General features: G+C 34.8%; 2 protein-coding genes across 8 annotated transcripts; one reads left to right on the top strand and one right to left on the bottom strand.

The window, feature by feature from the left end:
• Positions 1-27: 27 nt before the first annotated feature.
• Positions 28-7723, bottom strand: LOC122056163 (probable apyrase 7). 5 transcript variants are annotated; one of them, XR_006133048.1, is made up of 5 exons: positions 7492-7723; positions 2960-4916; positions 2043-2326; positions 771-1545; positions 28-538 (listed from the first exon to the last, which is right to left on the bottom strand). XR_006133048.1 is itself a non-coding variant. In XM_042617980.1 (3 exons), the coding sequence occupies exons 2-3, from the start codon at positions 4752-4754 to the stop codon at positions 2037-2039; spliced, it is 2085 nt and encodes a 694-aa protein (XP_042473914.1). In that variant the 5' UTR covers positions 4755-4916; positions 7492-7722; the 3' UTR covers positions 1426-2036. The 5 variants fall into 5 exon arrangements, 1 of the variants encoding a protein (XP_042473914.1); XR_006133050.1 differs by having other exon boundaries at positions 771-876; XR_006133051.1 differs by having other exon boundaries at positions 771-839.
• Positions 7724-10663: 2940 nt separating this feature from the next.
• LOC122056162 (fimbrin-3-like) lies at positions 10664-17650 on the top strand. Of its 3 annotated transcripts, none has more exons than XM_042617978.1 (15): positions 10664-10978; positions 11129-11266; positions 11352-11522; positions 11607-11845; positions 12011-12182; positions 13009-13047; positions 13250-13318; positions 13405-13521; positions 14492-14703; positions 15110-15265; positions 15337-15536; positions 16506-16663; positions 16752-16848; positions 16957-17048; positions 17125-17650. In XM_042617978.1, the coding sequence occupies exons 2-15, from the start codon at positions 11180-11182 to the stop codon at positions 17374-17376; spliced, it is 2061 nt and encodes a 686-aa protein (XP_042473912.1). In that variant the 5' UTR covers positions 10664-10978; positions 11129-11179; the 3' UTR covers positions 17377-17650. The 3 variants fall into 3 exon arrangements, with proteins under 3 accessions (XP_042473912.1, XP_042473911.1, XP_042473913.1); XM_042617977.1 differs by having other exon boundaries at positions 11124-11266; XM_042617979.1 differs by having other exon boundaries at positions 10881-10978; positions 11168-11266.
• Positions 17651-18241: the final 591 nt, after the last annotated feature.

Below are 18241 nucleotides of genomic sequence, written 5' to 3'. Positions count from 1 at the left end.
TGCCTCAACAACCGTTTGTCAAGTCACTTTTGAACTATGCTTAAGCTATTCCATTATTAAATTAGATGCATGCTACAAACATTGTGTCGAGTCATGTATGAAAATGATTGATGATTGAGTACCAACCATATCATGCAGGAACAGGCCATGTGCTTAGATTGAATAAATGCACCTCCATTCTTCCAATTATAATTCACCAAAATTGCCCTAAACTACGCTAATCAAAATCTAAATAGAAACATCAACCTTAGGGCTTGAGCATGCTTGTAAGTCAAACCTTTGCCGTGTGGGCTTCTGTTACTGAAGAACTGAGATCTGATCTCGAGCTTGAAAGTTTTCTCTGACCCTCTGTGGAGTATCCAGGAGGATCCCACACCATTGATAAACTGCAGTTGGCCTAAGCTACCAGATGAATAACTATAAGCACTGAAGGTTCCTTAAGTTGAGTGTTACTGCTTCCCAAGGCATGCCCCATCCTAAATGGGCGCTGCTCAGAACTCAGAAGTAGGACTGGGTGGTGCTTTTATCTTTCCTTCATCTGCCGTTTAAAAATACAAAAATTAGAAGGGTTAATATTCTTTCATCAACCCATGAGTCAATTGAAGGCTAGCAACATGCCAATAAACCATAAATTAATTAAAATTGGCAATTCGAATACTTCAACTGAAAAGTTATATGCTGTAACATGGATGCAAAAGAGTAAAGAGGAATCACATGGATACAAAAGGGAAGAAATTGAAGTGAAGTGACACCAAAGAAACTATGCTCACATCAGTAACAAGGCTGCTTCACATGGGTTCAAAAGGAAAAGAATTGAAGTAAGCAGCATCAGCTCATCCCTGCAATGTGAAGCTTCCTCGATGAAGGTGTTCAATTCTGTTGCACAATCAATAAAAGATTAAACTAATTTCAACCGTTCAAAATGAAATGGAGGTCAAAAACCAATCCAAATCAATATTGGATCTGGATTAACTAAAGGGAACCATCAAACGTCATCAAACTGGATGAAAACTAGTCAAACCAGAATGCAAAACTTCATCCTTAGAAACACCAGCACCATCATCACTAGGATCAAGCTGAAGTTGATAACTGAGTTTTGATCTTCTGTCCATTAAATAATCTGTGAATTTATTAGTCACACAAGGAAGATTGATCATAAAAATTCCTTAACCATGGCATGGCATTTCTCTGGCAAACTCTACCAAATATAATTGGAAGAATATTTAAAGAAAATTGATTAGTTGTGAAAATTTCTGAATTTTGGAAATTCTATGATTTCATGAATCTCCATAACAAAGGTATAAAAATTTCTATGAGAATACAGCAAACCACTAACTCTTAACAATATAAATCCCCACGCTTATTGAATGAGGTGAAAATGTTTGAACCAGCTAGCATTGCAGCAGAATTGTCGACTACAGTGTTTGCAGTCAAAAAAGAAGTTTTCTCCTTTAAATTTAAAAGTAACAAAACTCTATTCTTCAAAAGGGAAATTGATCCCCCACCTCATTCATGTCACTACGTGCCAACAATTTGACTGTTCTTCCGCATGCATCAAATAAAGAATATTATTTGCAGATTAAAAACTGTCAGTGCATGAGTTTCGAACAACAGCAACTGCAATTTAATTCAGTATTTTTTCTTCAATATTATGAAAAGTAATCCAATTGATTCTCTGGAGTTAGAAAACAATGTCGCAATCGATAAGGCAACAAACTTAAGGTAAACAAATACTACATATATATATATATATATATAAATTGGCAAATCATTGGGAATCCAATTTATTACATAAGAACTGAAACCTTTAGAAATATGAAAGTGATTCAGAAGGCAGTTTCTCATGTTAATTCAAAAATCATCTATTTCTCCCCAATACCCTTCAGTTGTTAAATCTGAGAGACAATTGGATAACCCCCATTTTTTATATTGAAGGTATTCTTTATAAGGAAAGGCTTTTACGCTGAAGGTATTCTTTATAAGGCAATCAAATACAAATAGTACTATCAGTCTCAGGGATCGTAGCATGTTTGTAGTCAAACCTTCACTGTGTGAACTTCTGCTACTGAAGAACTGAGATCTTCTCTTGACTGAGATCTCCTGCTTGAAAGTTTTCTCTGACTCCCATGGGGTGTCCAGGAGGATCCAGCACCATTGATAAACAGTAGTTGGCCTAAGCTACCAGATGAATAACTATGAGCACTGGCTAATTGATTCACTGAAGGTTCTTGAGTATTACTGCTTCCCAAAACATGTCCCATGCTAAATGGATGCTGCTCAGAAGCATCAATTGTAGGACTGAGCGGTGCTTTTATCTTTCCCTCAACTGCAGTTTACAAATACAAATCGCAAAGTCTCAATATTCTTTCATTAACCCATGTGTCAATTGAAGGCTAGCAACATGACAATTAACCATAAATTAATTAAAATTGGCCATCCTTTTCTGCAACAGAAAAGAACGCCAAACATTAAAATCTATATGTAAACCATCCTCAGAGAGAGTTATTGTTGTAGAAATGTCGGCATTCATTGATTGACCTATTGAATTAACAAGTATGCAAGTCCATGAAATGCACATACACAATTCAACCAGACTTCCTGGACTTATTAAAGATAGAAAATCTATGGACAAAAAGATAGGATAAAAATATTTGATTCATCCAGCCAATCTAATGAAAATGAACTAGTAACCAACTATGCAAGAGCTGATCGAGCAAACATCATATCAAATATATCTACTGGAATAGTTTGAAATGTCATAGCAAAATTTTGCTAAAGAAAAAATGGCATTGGATCAAAGGGAAGGAGACCAAAATAGATTCATGATTTGTTATCTATGCAGTTCAGAACTATCAGATGTATATCAGTGTCTAAACCATGATAGTATTCACTCTGATATAACCAATTTTTCTGACTAAAGCATGGGAGATGGTAAAGCTATTGAAATGGAGACTCTTACCAGAATTAATAGGACTCCACCTCTGGAAAGGGAGGCTAAGAACAGAACTTGGTACACTATTGTGCCTGTGGAGTGGGAGATATGATCGTCGGAATAATTTTGGAATCATTTTTCTTATGCAGTATAGTGCATAACAAAGAAATAAAACCAAAAACAAAAGCATTGCAACAAGGAAAGCTGGATGTATGTCTGTTGGCACAATCTTATAGCCATGCACTTCAGATAAATTTGAAAATGTCTGCCCAGCCTCCAATAGGGCTACTGCCAATGTCCAAGTAATACTACCAGAGCCAATAACCACCTGACTATCATTGATATGCAACCCATCTCTCAAAAGGGATATGACATAAGGAGCCCTAAAACAATATTGCTCTATGTATGGTTGTGGTGCAACACTATTCATTGCAGCTTCCCATGGTTTAGCACAAAACTCCTGGCCCTTTTTAAGTACATCTTCAAGAGAAGCCTCAGAAGATAAACCAAAAAACCGGAAAACCACAAAGAAACCTGACATGGCATAAAATTTCCCATGAGGATGCGGTAAATCATCACTGAGAGCACATGGTTTAAGTTCACAATCAACAGTAGAACTTAAATGCGTCCAAGCTGAGAGATTAACAGCTAATTTTGCAAGGGCATTACACTCCTCCCACTGAGGAGTGCCAAGTAGTTCGACAACTGTTCCAGTTCTCCCTCCAAACCCAGGAGTCCCTGCTAGGTTAGGGGTACAGCGTGAACATGTATATTCTTCCTTGTATCCACTATTTAAGCAAGGATGTCTAAGTTGGAACTTCTCATTGTTGAAACCATCTGAAGTACCAACAACCTTTCTGAAAAGATGAGCCACAGATTTGTCAAATGCTTCATTCAATCCAAAACCTGACAGAGAATAGGCATTAAGATAGTGGCTAGTAGATGCAATCCTCAAACTTATACTTGTATCATGATGTGTTAGTGTCTCTGTCTCAAATGTAACTTGTAATGATGAACCCCCAAGATCCAGTGACCCATAAGTCTTCCCAACTGGCAATGAACCCAATAGACCCATGTGATAGTTAAGAGCTATCCACCCATAGTATGCTTCCTCCATACCAGATATAATCTTAATCCAATCTCTCCTGCATAAAAATGATGAGTTCTTCAAAACATCCCATGCTTTGTTTAGAAGCCAATCTGAATCAGATCCAGGCAACCCACGTACTCCAGCAGTAGCAAGTAGAAACACAGATGTGCCTCTGTGAGCATGCTTTGGTATTTGTTTCTCAGCCCACTGAAGGAGTGGATGCAAAGCAGCCCTTATGCCCGATTCATTATGAACAAGTTTATCAAAACCAGGCTCAGTTTCCATACGCTGGTAAGCAAGGCCACTTTGCATTCTAGGATTCCTTTCAGGATCTTCAGGCAAAGATTTCAATGCAATAGGAAAATTTTTATCACCTTTTTGGTCAATCAACCACTCATAGACATACGCACGAGTGCCAGTACTGCCACAATCAAGAACAACATAATACCTAGATGCCTCTTGCGACAAATAAGAATGAACAAATTTAGAGCATACAAATATCAATGATAGCAATAATAGAAGCATGGTGATGCCTAGAGTTGCCCGTGCCCATTTTTTTGGTTTAGGTTGAGTTAGTGGTAAGGATTTCTCCTTCACTAGGCTTGATGGGATAACTTCATTTTGAAGAGCATGAAAAGGTTTCGAACGCCCATAACTCCTGTCATCTTCATGTTCATCTGAATTTAGTTTAGAGAATGACTTCAAATCTTGGAGAGACAAGGAAAGCCGCATAATGCTTTTCTTTTCAGGAGATCCAGCACTGCAATGCAACCAGATTTTGCAGATAAAAAATGAGGTAGTACAGTGACCTTAAAGATTCATTCATTCAACTCCACTTTGATGCCAACACTAGATAGAAGCAATTTGCAATTTTTTCTGTATATGGTTATGCACCTGAAAATATATTCGACAGCAAGTGTTGTGAATGAAATTAGATTATTGTATCACTAATAACAAGACAAAGAACAAGCATCTTATGTGAATGTATTATTTACCAAATAGATATACTTAATGAAGCGGATAAATGTAGTGGATCTGCAGTGAACGGATTGGATGTAGTCGGTGTAGTGATTAAGCATTGGCTGTAGTGGAATTTAAAGATTGTATATAAAGTGTATCATGACAGAAAGAATCAAATAGTGAATATGTTTTTTTTTCCAATCTCAGGCATATTGATGAGTTCTTTCTTTAACTTAAGAAACCATAGGCAACATAGGAAGAGGAAAAGGAAGAATAATAAGTTGGCATAGTAATGTCTTATAAGTGGTTAAGGTAGACACATATTCACTAGAACAGTATATGCATATGTAGTGCTTCGCATCATATACGCATGGTATGTGATGCAATCATTTTGATTAGCTCATCTAGACCGAGCTAGTCTATAACTTTCGCCTTAGAATATGTAGGAATAAAGTTAATAGATTACACATCAAGTAGATGATTTATCTACTCTATGTTTTATTTTTTCCTGATACAAAAAATAAACAAAACAAAAGAGAAAAGATCCTTAAAATGAAGGGATATAATAAGTGAAAAGAACTAACTCTCAGATGGGTTAAACCAAAGGAGGTCAAATTTGTATCTTTTAAGGTCATTAGAGGATTAAGATCTTACCTAAGAATGATCCAACCTAGGAACAATGAAAGGTTCATAGTATGATTACATTGTAAGGTTGTAAGATCTTATGATTTAATATTTTTTGAAATTGTATTTAAAGCATACAATTTATTTTATTATATATATTATTATTATGAACCATTTAAAATTTGTATCATTTGATATCATAAAATATACTATTTACGTAGAAAATAAATGAATAATGTAATACGATTGTGAAGCGTTGAAAGCTAGTTAGCTCTTGTACTACTTTGTAAATTTAACTAATTTTTTTTTTATAAAATATATGACAATGAAAAGGACTATTTTTTCTACTTGGAAGTTAAAAATGCTTCTCATATAATGCAATTGGATGGTATGGTATGAAAAAGCTGTCTACTTTTTGTTGAATGTCAAATAATATGAATGTAAGTTTATTTTATTAGATTAGGATTGTGCAGATCAAGATCCTACCTAAGAATGGTGAGAAAACATAGAATTGGATTGTAGGTTCACAAAATCCTGGTCCAGTTAAAATCCTACTTGAGATTTGGATCATATTTTCCAATTTGAATGTAATAAGAACCTAATATCCAGATTGCAAACTGGACAGGAATAATGTGGAGAGTTAATGAGCCATATCAACCAAGAAAAATATTCAAAATTTACTTACATCTCAAAGTAGAAATTAATGGATTACAAAATAGTACATATGAGGAGAGAAAGGAGTGCGGTGATTAAGGGGAATTCAATGACTATTTAAGGAAGATTATTAATTGTACCAAATAATGTTTTGATTTTTTGTATAATCAGTTCATATGTTTCTTTGGTTTAATTAGTAAGTTCACATTTAACTTATTACAAATGAAAAAAAGCAAGGAGTGTGATGATTAAGAGGAATTCAATGACAATCACATTTCTTAAAAAAGATTATTGTTGCACCTGTCAATGTTAGTAAATTTTTTTGTATAATCAGTACATATTCTGCCTTGATACTTGCTAGAAACATTGATCTTATTTAGGTTTTGTTATCCAAAGCAAGTGTAGATTATTATTTGGGATGTCTTATGAAGTCTTTAACAATTTTTTAATTATTGATGAGTATGCATTATATATACGCAGCCCACTGCATGTCACCTGAATTTGCAATCTAAACCTGCTGTACTCATTTGTGATATTGTCTAGGATCATCCAGAGTAGTAGTTCCATGATACTTGAAATTAGACTTCCCACATTATGGTGAATTCAAAATTGGCTCTACCAATATGGACCACTTCTGTCAACAGTATTTGAGAAGCAAGAATCAAGTAGAATTTTTCAACCTCATGATGATGTGTACTTATAATTCTTAAAGTTTGATGTCAATCAAGCTGAACTTATCTTGCGAAGACTTCAAGAACTACTACAACCTAAACTTGAGGATAACAAACCCGACAACTGTTGAAATTCAAGGAATTATTACGAGGCAATACAAATTTAGAGCCCTTGGCTCCGACAACAGTGCAGGTATCTCGTTCACCAACTAAGAAAATAATTTTGGCAAAACACCATATTAAAGGTGAAGATCAAAGCCCATCAACCATGGGATCTGATAGATTCCATAGATCGTGCTCGATCATAGAAACAGTTGCAGAAGTAGCACAGGCGAACCTCATTAGTATTAATCATACCACATGAGACCCGCTTTCGCATCAAACTGAGACAATCAATCCCAGATCTACAAGGTAGTAAACAAGGACGGGGTGCTTCTTATTCGCCACATTCAACACTTGAATACGATACGACAATGCAAGTGGTTGGGTGTGCCTGAAGATTCCATGACTGCATACTAGTCCACGTTCAAATCAAACCAGAAAGGAGATCTAAACAATACCTGTCCGAAGACGATGCGTGTCCCCGGCGTCGACTCCCGCCGGTTGCAGCCCGCGGAGAGACGAAGATCGATGAAGACTACTACGGCAAGCAGTGGAGCTGCGATCGTCGAACGGACCGCATGCACCCCTCGCCGATCGCCGATCGGCAGAGAGAGCGCGGGAGGACGGCTCCGGATGCAATTGGGGGACAGGCGTCGTCGGGTTGGGGGAAGCAGAAATAGCGGATCTGGGGGTAGGTTCGAGAAATCGGACGTAATTTGAGTCTCGAATAATTAATATTGGAATTTAGGAGGTTATTAAAGAAAAAAAATGAATCTATCTATGCTTTACAAGTCTACCTTCTGGCTTCTTCACTACCAGGGAAAATGCTATTCTGCTCCAGGATTTGTTAATAATTTTATTTAACCCTGTAAAATTTGTCCTTTTTTACCGCTATTTTTTATCTCGAAGAATAAATAGAAAAAAAAAATAGCATTGAAAACAAGAGTCAAGATAATGTTCTTTATTTACACGATAAATATTATGGAAATGATCTATTTTAAATTAGTTTGTGAATCAATTTTTGTTAATTTTTTTTCCATCTAAAATTCAGCTAAAGAACTTTTATTTCCTCGTGCACGACTTTCCGATAAGCCAACACATCAAACTCAGCATCATCAAGCTTATGGTGTCATCGAGGGAAGCCCGTGGCTATAAGCTCACTACCATCGACTAATCGTGAGTTTTCAATTTCAGATTGGCCGCGAGCTTACATAGGATGAATTTTAGGATTTAAGATTTAAGATATAAAAAACCTTCTTGAAGAGTAGCTCAACTCCAGCATTGTCCCGGTTATATCGTACACAACTCATAAACCTGTTGGATTCAGTTTGTACAATGGGTCAAGTTGACGGCCGGTGCATTGGGTTGAGCATGACTTGCTCATCGAAACTAGCCCAATTGAAAGACTAAAATACTTTTCTACTTAGAAAATATATTTAAGCCAATTTTTAACTTAAAATCTAATTAGTCATAAGAAATATTTAAACATTCTCTATAAATTCTATATTAATACATTTAAAAGTATTACTTTTTATATTTAAATAATTTTTCTTATTTTGGATTTTTCATTTTCTAAATTGTTTGCTTTGTTTGTTTTTTTTTTTTCATTTTAGATATTTTTATTTATTTTATTATTGTTATTTTAAATAAAGTTTACCTAAATGACGGCATATTATGCCAACAAACTAAACATAACTCATTAAAACTATTAAAAAGTAATGCTAGATACGGGACCTTTTGCGATATCATTTTTTTTTCTCTAATAGATACAAGAAATTTAGATGACAAAAATTACTAAATTTAAAAGATTAGATAATGACAATTATAAGTGGATAAAAATTAGAAAGACAGTTTTTTATTAGAATCATTGATGTTCCCCTGGGTGTAATCGAGTCGAGCCGAGTCGAATTTTTGAATGTTTGAGTTTGACTCGTTTATAATCGAGCCGAGCTCGAGCTTTATTTAACGAATATATTTATGACTCACGAATTTATTTGAGTTTTATCGAGCCTAAACGAACTTAATAAATATAAATCATAAATTTAAATATTCATTAAAAACTAAATTATATATTTAGAGAAAATTATAATATTATTATTAAAATTTATAATTTTATTTTAATAAATAAATTTAATATGTTTGTCTATATTTTTCATAAGTATAGTGTAAAATCAATAAATTCAATATCAAAATTATTATTATTTTATTTAAAAGTTGTTTAATGAGGTTAACGAGCCGAATATTACGAAGTTTGAGTTTGATTTGTTTATTTTAACGAGACTCATTAAACGAGCTCAAACGAGCATTTATCGAATCGAAACTTCGAATAGCTCGCGAGCGGCTTGGTTCATTTATCCTCTTATGTTTCTTTTTAATTTATTATCAAAATAGCATTTCATTCCACTTCAAGTTTTTTTATTTAAAAAAATATCCTTATTTTCTATGATATTATAGCAGCCATAAAATTATAATGGTTATACATTTATAACTTTATGAATAAACAGTTGAAATAATTATAATCTTTTAACTGATAAAATAGAATATTAATCCGTGTTAATTAGAAATAAATTATTTATATTATAATAGTGATGATTTATAATTATTATAATATAATATTGATTAGTGTTGACCATAACTACTATAATTATGTAGCAATTATGATTCTATATTCCTATAATATAATATTGACTAATATTGATAAAAAAATTATTTATGTTATAACAATTAAGATTTATAGCTATTACAACATACTATTAATATAAGAAATGAAATATTCATATTATAGCCGTTATGAATTATAACTGCTAATTATAGTGTTATTGTTATTCGAAAAAAAATGATATCACTCATCTAATCCTAAGCGATCTAGCTTTATGATAAAATATAAAAAATAAGTTTATAATAGTAAATATTTTACTCTGATATAATGACTCTTTATATGAGATATAATGTTATTATTGTTAATTAGAATTGAAATATCCATATGGATAAATAAGAGTATTTTTATAAATTAAAAAGTGCAAATGAGACATATGAAAAAGACTATTTTGACAATTCCGATAAAATGGATGGAAAAAGTTTCAACCTATAAATAGTTTCATTAGAGTTTTTAAAATAACACTCAGTAATTCATGAATTAACAAAATAATAGTTTAAATATTAACATAACAAGATTTGTTGAAATTAAGGATTATTTCAACAATTCTAAAGTTTCAAAGTTATTTCAAAAATAACAATATAGTATAATTTAAATATATAATGTGTGTTGCCGAATTAACTTAATTATTATGTTAAATTAATTTTAACTTTTATTTTTTTTTATCTCAGATAATTTAAGTCTTAGAATGCTTAATTACATAAAATCTTTTAAAAAAATTTTCATCCTTATTGAAAAATGTAATTTTGAGGGAGGTAAACGAAATATCTCTTTAATTTAATAATAAATTAATACAAGTAAGTTGTCGGTGCATTTGGCTAACGAGACAGAATTACGACGTTCCGATTTAGGAATCACGATTTGTCGTTCTGTACACGTGTGCAAGCTCTTAGAACGACGCGTGGCAGAGGAGAGGAGGAGGCGCCCCTTCGTCCTCGGCGCATTAAACTGTCGGCGTCCCCATACGCGGCACAACACAATCACAGCGCAGCACCATCGTTCGTTCTCTTTCCACCACCACAAACCAACAACGCAAACCTCCACCATGATCTCCTTAATTGCCTCCATCTCCTTCCCTCGGCGCCAGATTCCAACGAGGAGGTCACTTTCCATCTCCTCCTCCTCCTCCGCCATCGGCCACGCCGGTCCACAGATCCCCAATCCTGGCGAAAGAGGGAAATTTAACAGGAGCCGAGAGAGAGATAGAGAAAGCAAAGAACTTGAACCCAATGCCGAGCTATGTTGCCAGTGGCGGAGCATAGGTAGCCTCCTGGAACCCCAGCAGTTTGGTAATCCCTAATTCCCTGTTCTTTCGCGTTAATTGTCTGAGATTTCTTCGCTCAAGCGCGAGAAAGTTTGCAGATTTATAGTTGTATAGGATTCGATGTTTTTTTTTAATTTGGGTATGGAAATTGATCGATTGCTAATTTAAAGTGAAGATTTTTGAAACATTGCCAATTGAGTTATCGCGATTTAAGGAGGAGGAGGAGATGTCGGGCTACGTCGGCGTTATCGTTTCCGATCCCTGGCTTCACAGCCAATTCACCCAGGTCGAGCTACGAGGCCTCCAATCCAAAGTAAGCATTTTGAACCCAGCTCTCTTTTTTTCCTTAGCGGAAATGTCGCTTCTTAGCAATGAGTCTTGGATCTGGGATCGTCTAGTACCTTTCAGCAAAGAAGGATTCGGGGCATGCCACAGCTGCAACTTTGTCGCCTGTTTTGGCCAAGTTGAAGGCTCTCCGCGGTGTTTTTACGGTGGAAGACATATCTGAAATCCTGAAAGCTTCCGATCTAGATGAAAACCATGAGTTGGACTTCGAGGCATTCTTGCGGGTACACTCTGTTGGCTGCAAACGTGTATCTTGCCTCCTACTTTGGCATTTCTTTATCTGAATGGCACTTTCTTTCATTACGCAGGTTTATTTGGAATTGCAAGCGCGGGCTTCTAACAAAGACGGCAGCGTGAAGAATTCCTCATCGTTCTTGAAGGACAGCACCACCACACTTCGTCACACCATCATAGAATCTGAGCAAGATTTTGCTGTAGCACATATTAATGGTTATCTTGGAGATGACCCGTTTTTGAAGAACTATTTGCCACTTGATCCAGCTACGAATGATTTGTTTGACTTGGCGAAAGATGGCGTCCTTCTTTGGTGAGCTGTAACCATTTTAGGCTATTGTATTATTGAAAGACTTAGTCTGGGTCTTGGGCTATGAGCGACCTATTTTCATAGGACAATCACTAAATGTTGAGTTGGAGTTCCTTCTTTTTTTTTAAAAAAAAAATCTATTGATGCTTTTGTGTTGATTTTGGTTAGTAAATTAATCAATGCGGCAGTTCCGGGTACAATAGATGAAAGGGCAATCAACACAAAACGAGTGCTGAACCCATGGGAGAGGAATGAAAACCATACTCTGGGCTTAAACTCTGCAAAAGCAATTGGATGCACAGTCGTTAATATTGGTACACAAGACCTTATTGAAGGGAGGGTATGTCAGATTCTTTCTGTTTAAATCAAGTTATAGTATTGTTCTTTTTCGCTTATCAATTAGGAAAACAATGAATGCTTAAAATTGGAACATATCATCTTTAAGGTTTTGTGGAAATCCCTTACTATTGGAACCATGGACTAGTACTTGTGCTGACACACGATCATAATTTTAGTTATAACTTGAATCATTCTTTGTTATAGTACATAATAGTTCACACACATGTATTCTGTGTAGACTCGTAAAGTACATAAAGAAGTCAATATTGGTCTTTGATCGTCTCCCTGTCAATGTAATTGCATTAGATTCATATTTTGAATCATGCATACTCACTTTATGGTATGTTACAGAGAAACATGCTTGAGATTTCTGACCCAGCCATCCAACAGAGAAATGTTAAGTTATACACTACAGAAAAAAAAATTCTCAAGTAAAAGACAAAAGCTTCACTTCGTGTTTTCAAAGAGATCGCTAGAAAAATTACTTACTCTAGCTTTTATAGTCTTGAGAAAAAAGAGCCACTGCTTTCTGTAGACCAAATGAAAAAAAAAATGCTTTGAGTCTTAACCTTTCTTTTTGCACAAAGGCAAAGAGAGATTATACATAATGCTAAAAAGATGTAATTGTGCTAGTCTGATCCTCATTAGAAATTTGTAACTGTGAGGTTCAATCTTATTAATTTTTCATAAGAAAAATGTAAAACGAGTACCCTTTGTTAAGTATAAAGCTCCCTAGAAATTCATGTCCCTCTTACTTTTAACTTGATTTTGATCTATTTTGCAAAACTATTTGAATTTTGTCTGACATACTAATTTTTCCAATGCAGCCTCATCTTGTTCTTGCTTTGATATCGCAGATCATTAAGGTAGTTTCTTGATCCCTCTTTATTCTTCCTTACCATTTGCAATTAGATAAGAACCAAAAAAAATTGAGACCTCTATGTTGATATGCTTTGATCCATTTGCCACCTTTGTTCTTCAGGTAATATTAATTTTATCAGGTTCAGGCACTGGTTTCTATATGCACAGGCTATGAGTACTTAATTTGTTACGTGGATCTCTTCTCAGATACAACTATTAGCAGATCTTACCCTGAAGAAGACACCTGAACTTCTGGAGTTAGTAGATGAGAACCATGTATGCCCTTCTTGGTGTTGATTAGCTTGTTTGCTGATTTATTGCAAAGGGTAACATTGCTTTATTGATATCTTCGTTTGATACAGGATGTGGAGGAGCTCTTAAATTTATCACCAGAAAAGATGCTGCTTAAATGGATGAATTTTCACCTCAAGCGAGGAGGATACACAAAAACTATAACAAATTTTTCTTCGGATCTGAAGGTATTATGCTTGGTAGATAAAATAGCAGATAAAGTCCTGAGTTCATGTTCCTACTTTAAAGTGAAGTGTTCATGCTGTATTGATATAATGAGATTGGCATTCACTATTCTATCCTAGCTGTGTTTTTGTTTTCTGCTTGCAGCCTATTAAAAGTAATTCTCACATCTCAGATATTTCAGATTTCTATTGTTCCTTGAACCGAATGCATTGTCTACCATACTGCTGATGCATAAACAAATTCAACTGTAATTCAAAACAATGCTTATCTTGAATGTTTCTTATGAGGGTAGGTTTTGCATAATAAAACTTTACCTTTTACCCACAGTAAGGCAACAAAATGGTATTCATCTGCCACTTTGCCAGCTGATTTATATCAACTCCAAGCCAAAACATTCAACCTCAACTAGGACATAACCATCTTCCATTTTAATTCCTGCATTGCCAATAGTTCCTCTCTGCTTGCACCCTAATTAAACAAATTCAACTTCTCTGGATGCCCCTCCCAATAGTCTTCTGCATATGCTGCTTACTTAATAGCTAACACATTGCATATTTTCTGAAGGAGAATGCAGTCATTGTTGAGGTAGTGTCCTTCCAGAGTTGTTATAGTTTGAAGCTAATTTATTCCTATATATACACCTATATATACCATGTGTAATTGCATGGATGATTTTGCACAGCTCCTATCAGGGACAAAAGCAGAACTTGTTAAAAAGTTCAGTAATACCAGTTAACTTGCAATTCAAGCTACCTTCCTGCCAATTTTGTTATGAGGGTAAATTATGAGTTATTTTATCAAATAAACATGGACGTCTATGGAATACTTAAACTGCAATTTTGAGAAAGTTCAGTCCAAATATACCTTTTCTTGATGCAAAATTCATTGTGTCTGAGAAGAATTCAAGTTGATTACTAAATATTGTAAAGTGAAATGTGCAGTAACTGAACTTGCATTTGGAATCATTACTAGGATGCAGTGGCTTACGTATATCTGCTTAATGTCCTGGCACCTGAGCATTGTAATCCTGCAACACTAGATGTCAAAGATCCAGAAGAAAGGGCTAAAATGGTGCTAGAGCATGCTGACAAAATTGGCTGCAAAAGATACTTGACATTTGAGGATATTCTGGAAGGCATCTCTAATCTCAATCTTGGATTTGTTGCACAGATATTTCATTTTAGGTATGAATTTATAAATAAGTTATCTTGGTTTTTTGCCTGCAGTTCTTTTAACTTGAAAACTCAACCTTTCTGGAAATTTAATCTCCTATTTTATTTTAAGGAAGATTTGGTTTCTCAGATAATATAACCATGAAACCGTATTAATTAGCGAGTCTATGTCACTAAGGAAGCTGCTAAAATTTGACAGGATGTGCTAAGCTTTTAACTTGAATTTCTTACTGTCTAGCCATGAGTAAGATGCACACCATAAGTATGGTTTCAAAAATAAAAAAAATGGTGGATCCTTATGATTTCATTTAATGATTTCCCTTGATTAACTTGCATGCTTCCTTTGCTTTATAAATTTCTCTTAGTCACTAACTACCTGCATTACCTGAGGTAATAATCCTGTGATTGTCCCATGCAGGAATGGTCTGTCAATAGACAGCAAGAACATTTCATTCGCTGAAATGATGCCGGATGATGTGCAAGTGTGTAGAGAAGAAAGAGTTTTCAGGCTGTGGATCAATAGTCTTGGAATACCTACTTTCGTTAACAATGTTTTTGAAGATGTTAGAAATGGGCAAGCATCTAACTTTATGTTAAATGACATTTCATTTCAGTGGTGTTCTTTACTAAATTCTGGTTCTCCAGGTGGGTTCTTCTGGAAGTTCTTGACAGGATCTATTCTGGGTCAGTGAACTGGAAGCAAGCAACAAAGCCACCCATCAAGATGCCTTTTAGAAAAGTGGAAAATTGCAATCAAGTAATTCAGATTGGTGAACAACTGAGATTTTCCCTCGTAAATGTCGAGGGCAATGACTTTGTTCAAGGAAATAAAAAACTAATTCTAGGTGAGTAGGTTTCTTTTGATGAGACAGTTTGATGACATTATCTTCAATTCAGTTTCAATCTAAATCTGCTACAGGACAAGTCTCGCCTCTTCTTTTTGGCTTCCGTATGAACTTTTACATGTTAGCTTAGTCCAAAGAAATATACGCTTTCTAACTTGGTTATTGAAGTCTCTACTGGAGATCCGTCTTCTGATGAAATCAAATCATGTTAACATTGTAATTTTAAGTTTTAATTATTTTTGGCAATCTGTTCTTTGAAGCTTGCTGACCATTATGGTTTCCTGATTTTTGTTGTATTTTTGCATTTTTATCATTGCAGTCATTTCATGCCAACTTTCTTCTTGTAGGGGTCAATAGAGTCATAATTCTAGTGTTGAGCAGAAGCTCTAGAACAAATGTTACTGAGTCATTCATTCTTGTTTTGCTTCATTTGATATGCTTCAGCATGACAGTTCATCTGCTTAATTTACTGATTTTATACACTGAAGAAAAATATCATATCTTTATACAAAAGACATGCAGTGTGAATTCTTTCAGAGTGCCCCTCACGACTAATGATCCAAAATCTTGTTGGGAAACTAAACCCTACAAATCTTCACTCATTCTTTGTTGCAATTTTATCACCACTTTATAGGCTTGACATTATCAGAGTTATTGTGTTGGATAAGATTACACAGTTATATGTCACCTTCCCCATAAAATGTCTTTCCAAAAAGTTGTCAAGACACTAAGGAGTAAGAAGAAGAGAGCAATTGGAGCTTATCGGAAACTTATATAGGAATTTTAATCCCACGTCTAGTTCTTGGAGGGAGTTTAGGATTTTAGATATAAATGTACCCATCAAGTTATATGTTTGAACACCTATTGCATACCATTGGTAGAGGGGATTAGCTTTTTGGCATCAGCGTGATGTTACTAGAATTATTTGCTCATGAACCTGATTTTTCTTCATTATTCCTTTTGTTATAGCCTTTATGTGGCAGTTGATGAGATTTGATATATTGCAACTACTCAAGAACTTGAGAACTCAATCTCAAGGAAGAGAAATCAAAGACGCCGATATCCTGAAATGGGCAAACACTAAACTGAAGAGCGCTGGAAGACGTTCTCAAATGCAGAGTTTCAAGGTTTAACATATTCTTCAAATCGTAGAACATTATACCCTAATGTTTTCATCATAAGTTCTCTTAGCTTGCTTTTCCCTGAGTCTTGCAGGATCCCAGCCTTGCAAATGGCATGTTTTTCCTGGAACTTTTAAGCTCTGTGGAGCCGCGGGTTGTCAACTGGAATCTTGTTAAGAAGGGTGAAACTGGTATGCAATTGTGTGTTTGCGTTCATATTGTTCCTTTTAACAATTATTCCTTTTCTGAGATATAGACAAGTGAAACACTTTTGCTTCTCTTGTATCATTTGTTGGCAGATGATGAGAAGCGGCTGAATGCTACATACATAATAAGTGTTGCAAGAAAGCTTGGATGCTCCATCTTTTTATTGCCTGAAGATATCATAGAGGTAATATAGCTAAGATCTTTTTTGTTTAAGTCGTTTAACTTGTATTCTCTAACATGGCGCATCTTTGGTTCTCTAGGTAAATCCAAAGATGACCCTCGTCCTCACAGCTGCCATCATGTATTGGAGCTTGATTCAACCGCTGGAGAACTCGGACGAGCTGGAATCTCTTGCCGACGATTCATCCTCTCACAAAGCTCCATCTGAAATGTTTCCAGACGATGGCATCTCAGCATCTGATGGAGAAGGTGAGAGTTTTGCCACAAGTATCATATCAACCATCACATCGGAGGATGGTTCTTCAGCAAGTTCAGAGGTAGAAGATGGTTGAATGGAAAGGGAAGGTGCACCTTCAAATTAAGAAAGTTCAGAGGAGCCAATGCATGAACTACTATTTATTTATTTATTTATTTCAAATATTGTGTTCGATGCACTGTGTTCATATATGTGCATATTTACCAGACGATTCTCTTCGGAAGGGTATATATTTTATCTGATGAAATTCTTGTAATCTGTCTTAAATCGTTGGAACATAAGGTCTGTCGTATACTTATCAGCTCCTTCATCCAAGATATCATACACTGGGAGTAATATAATTTTTCAGCTAATATTCTTTTCAGAATAGTTTGTCATTTCAATTTACTTTCTTTGATCTGTTGGTTGGACTTTTCACCCTATTTATTTGGATTGCTTAGAAGTGTGGTTCTGTCAAACATATTGATCTTGCCTGACAATTTTTCAACGCAATCTTGTCAGATGTATTGATCATGGAGTAAAGTAGAGAAAAATCCCCAATCAAAACTTGAATTTTGCATGTAATCTCCACTCATAAAAAACTTTGTTTCCACTCCCTGCATGTAAAGTTTTATTTGCTTCAACTTCCTCATGCACATATTGTGACCTAATTGCCCTTAAATTTTTTTGGTACAAAAGGTCCAAAAATGAGTATAATTTAAAGAAAATTTAGTATATTTTCTATCCAATTGAATATCATTTAAAGAAAATCTAGTATATTCGAGTATATTTTTAATTAAAATTGTCCTTCATATATTTTAGGTATAAATAGTCTAAAAATGAGTATAATTCCTATTAAATTCAGTATTTTAAACTAGAATCGAGTATATTTTCTATTAAATTGAGTACGACTTTTTTCTTATTTAATATAATTCTTCCTAAATTCAGTACCATTTGAAAAA

Source organism: Zingiber officinale, chromosome 3B (genome assembly GCF_018446385.1).
Source record: "Zingiber officinale cultivar Zhangliang chromosome 3B, Zo_v1.1, whole genome shotgun sequence".
NCBI classification, from domain to species: Eukaryota; Viridiplantae; Streptophyta; class Magnoliopsida; order Zingiberales; family Zingiberaceae; genus Zingiber; species Zingiber officinale.
Note: the sequence above shows the minus strand (reverse complement) of the source record. Positions and strands in the feature narration are given on the sequence as shown.

What these genes read in the sequence shown, in the direction of transcription:
- LOC122056162 (XM_042617977.1), top strand. Translation starts at nt 10,735, where the DNA reads ATGATCTCCTTAATTGCCTCCATCTCCTTCCCTCGGCGCCAGATTCCA. An exon ending in CCTGGAACCCCAGCAGTTTG is followed by an intron (nt 10,979 to 11,123) that starts GTAATCCCTAAT and finishes GCTAATTTAAAG; the next exon opens with TGAAGATTTTTGAAACATTG. An exon ending in AGTTAGTAGATGAGAACCAT is followed by an intron (nt 13,319 to 13,404) that starts GTATGCCCTTCT and finishes CGTTTGATACAG; the next exon opens with GATGTGGAGGAGCTCTTAAA.
- LOC122056163 (XM_042617980.1), bottom strand. Translation starts at nt 4,754, where the DNA reads ATGCGGCTTTCCTTGTCTCTCCAAGATTTGAAGTCATTCTCTAAACTA. An exon ending in GTGGAGTCCTATTAATTCTG is followed by an intron (nt 2,327 to 2,959) that starts GTAAGAGTCTCC and finishes TGTAAACTGCAG; the next exon opens with TTGAGGGAAAGATAAAAGCA.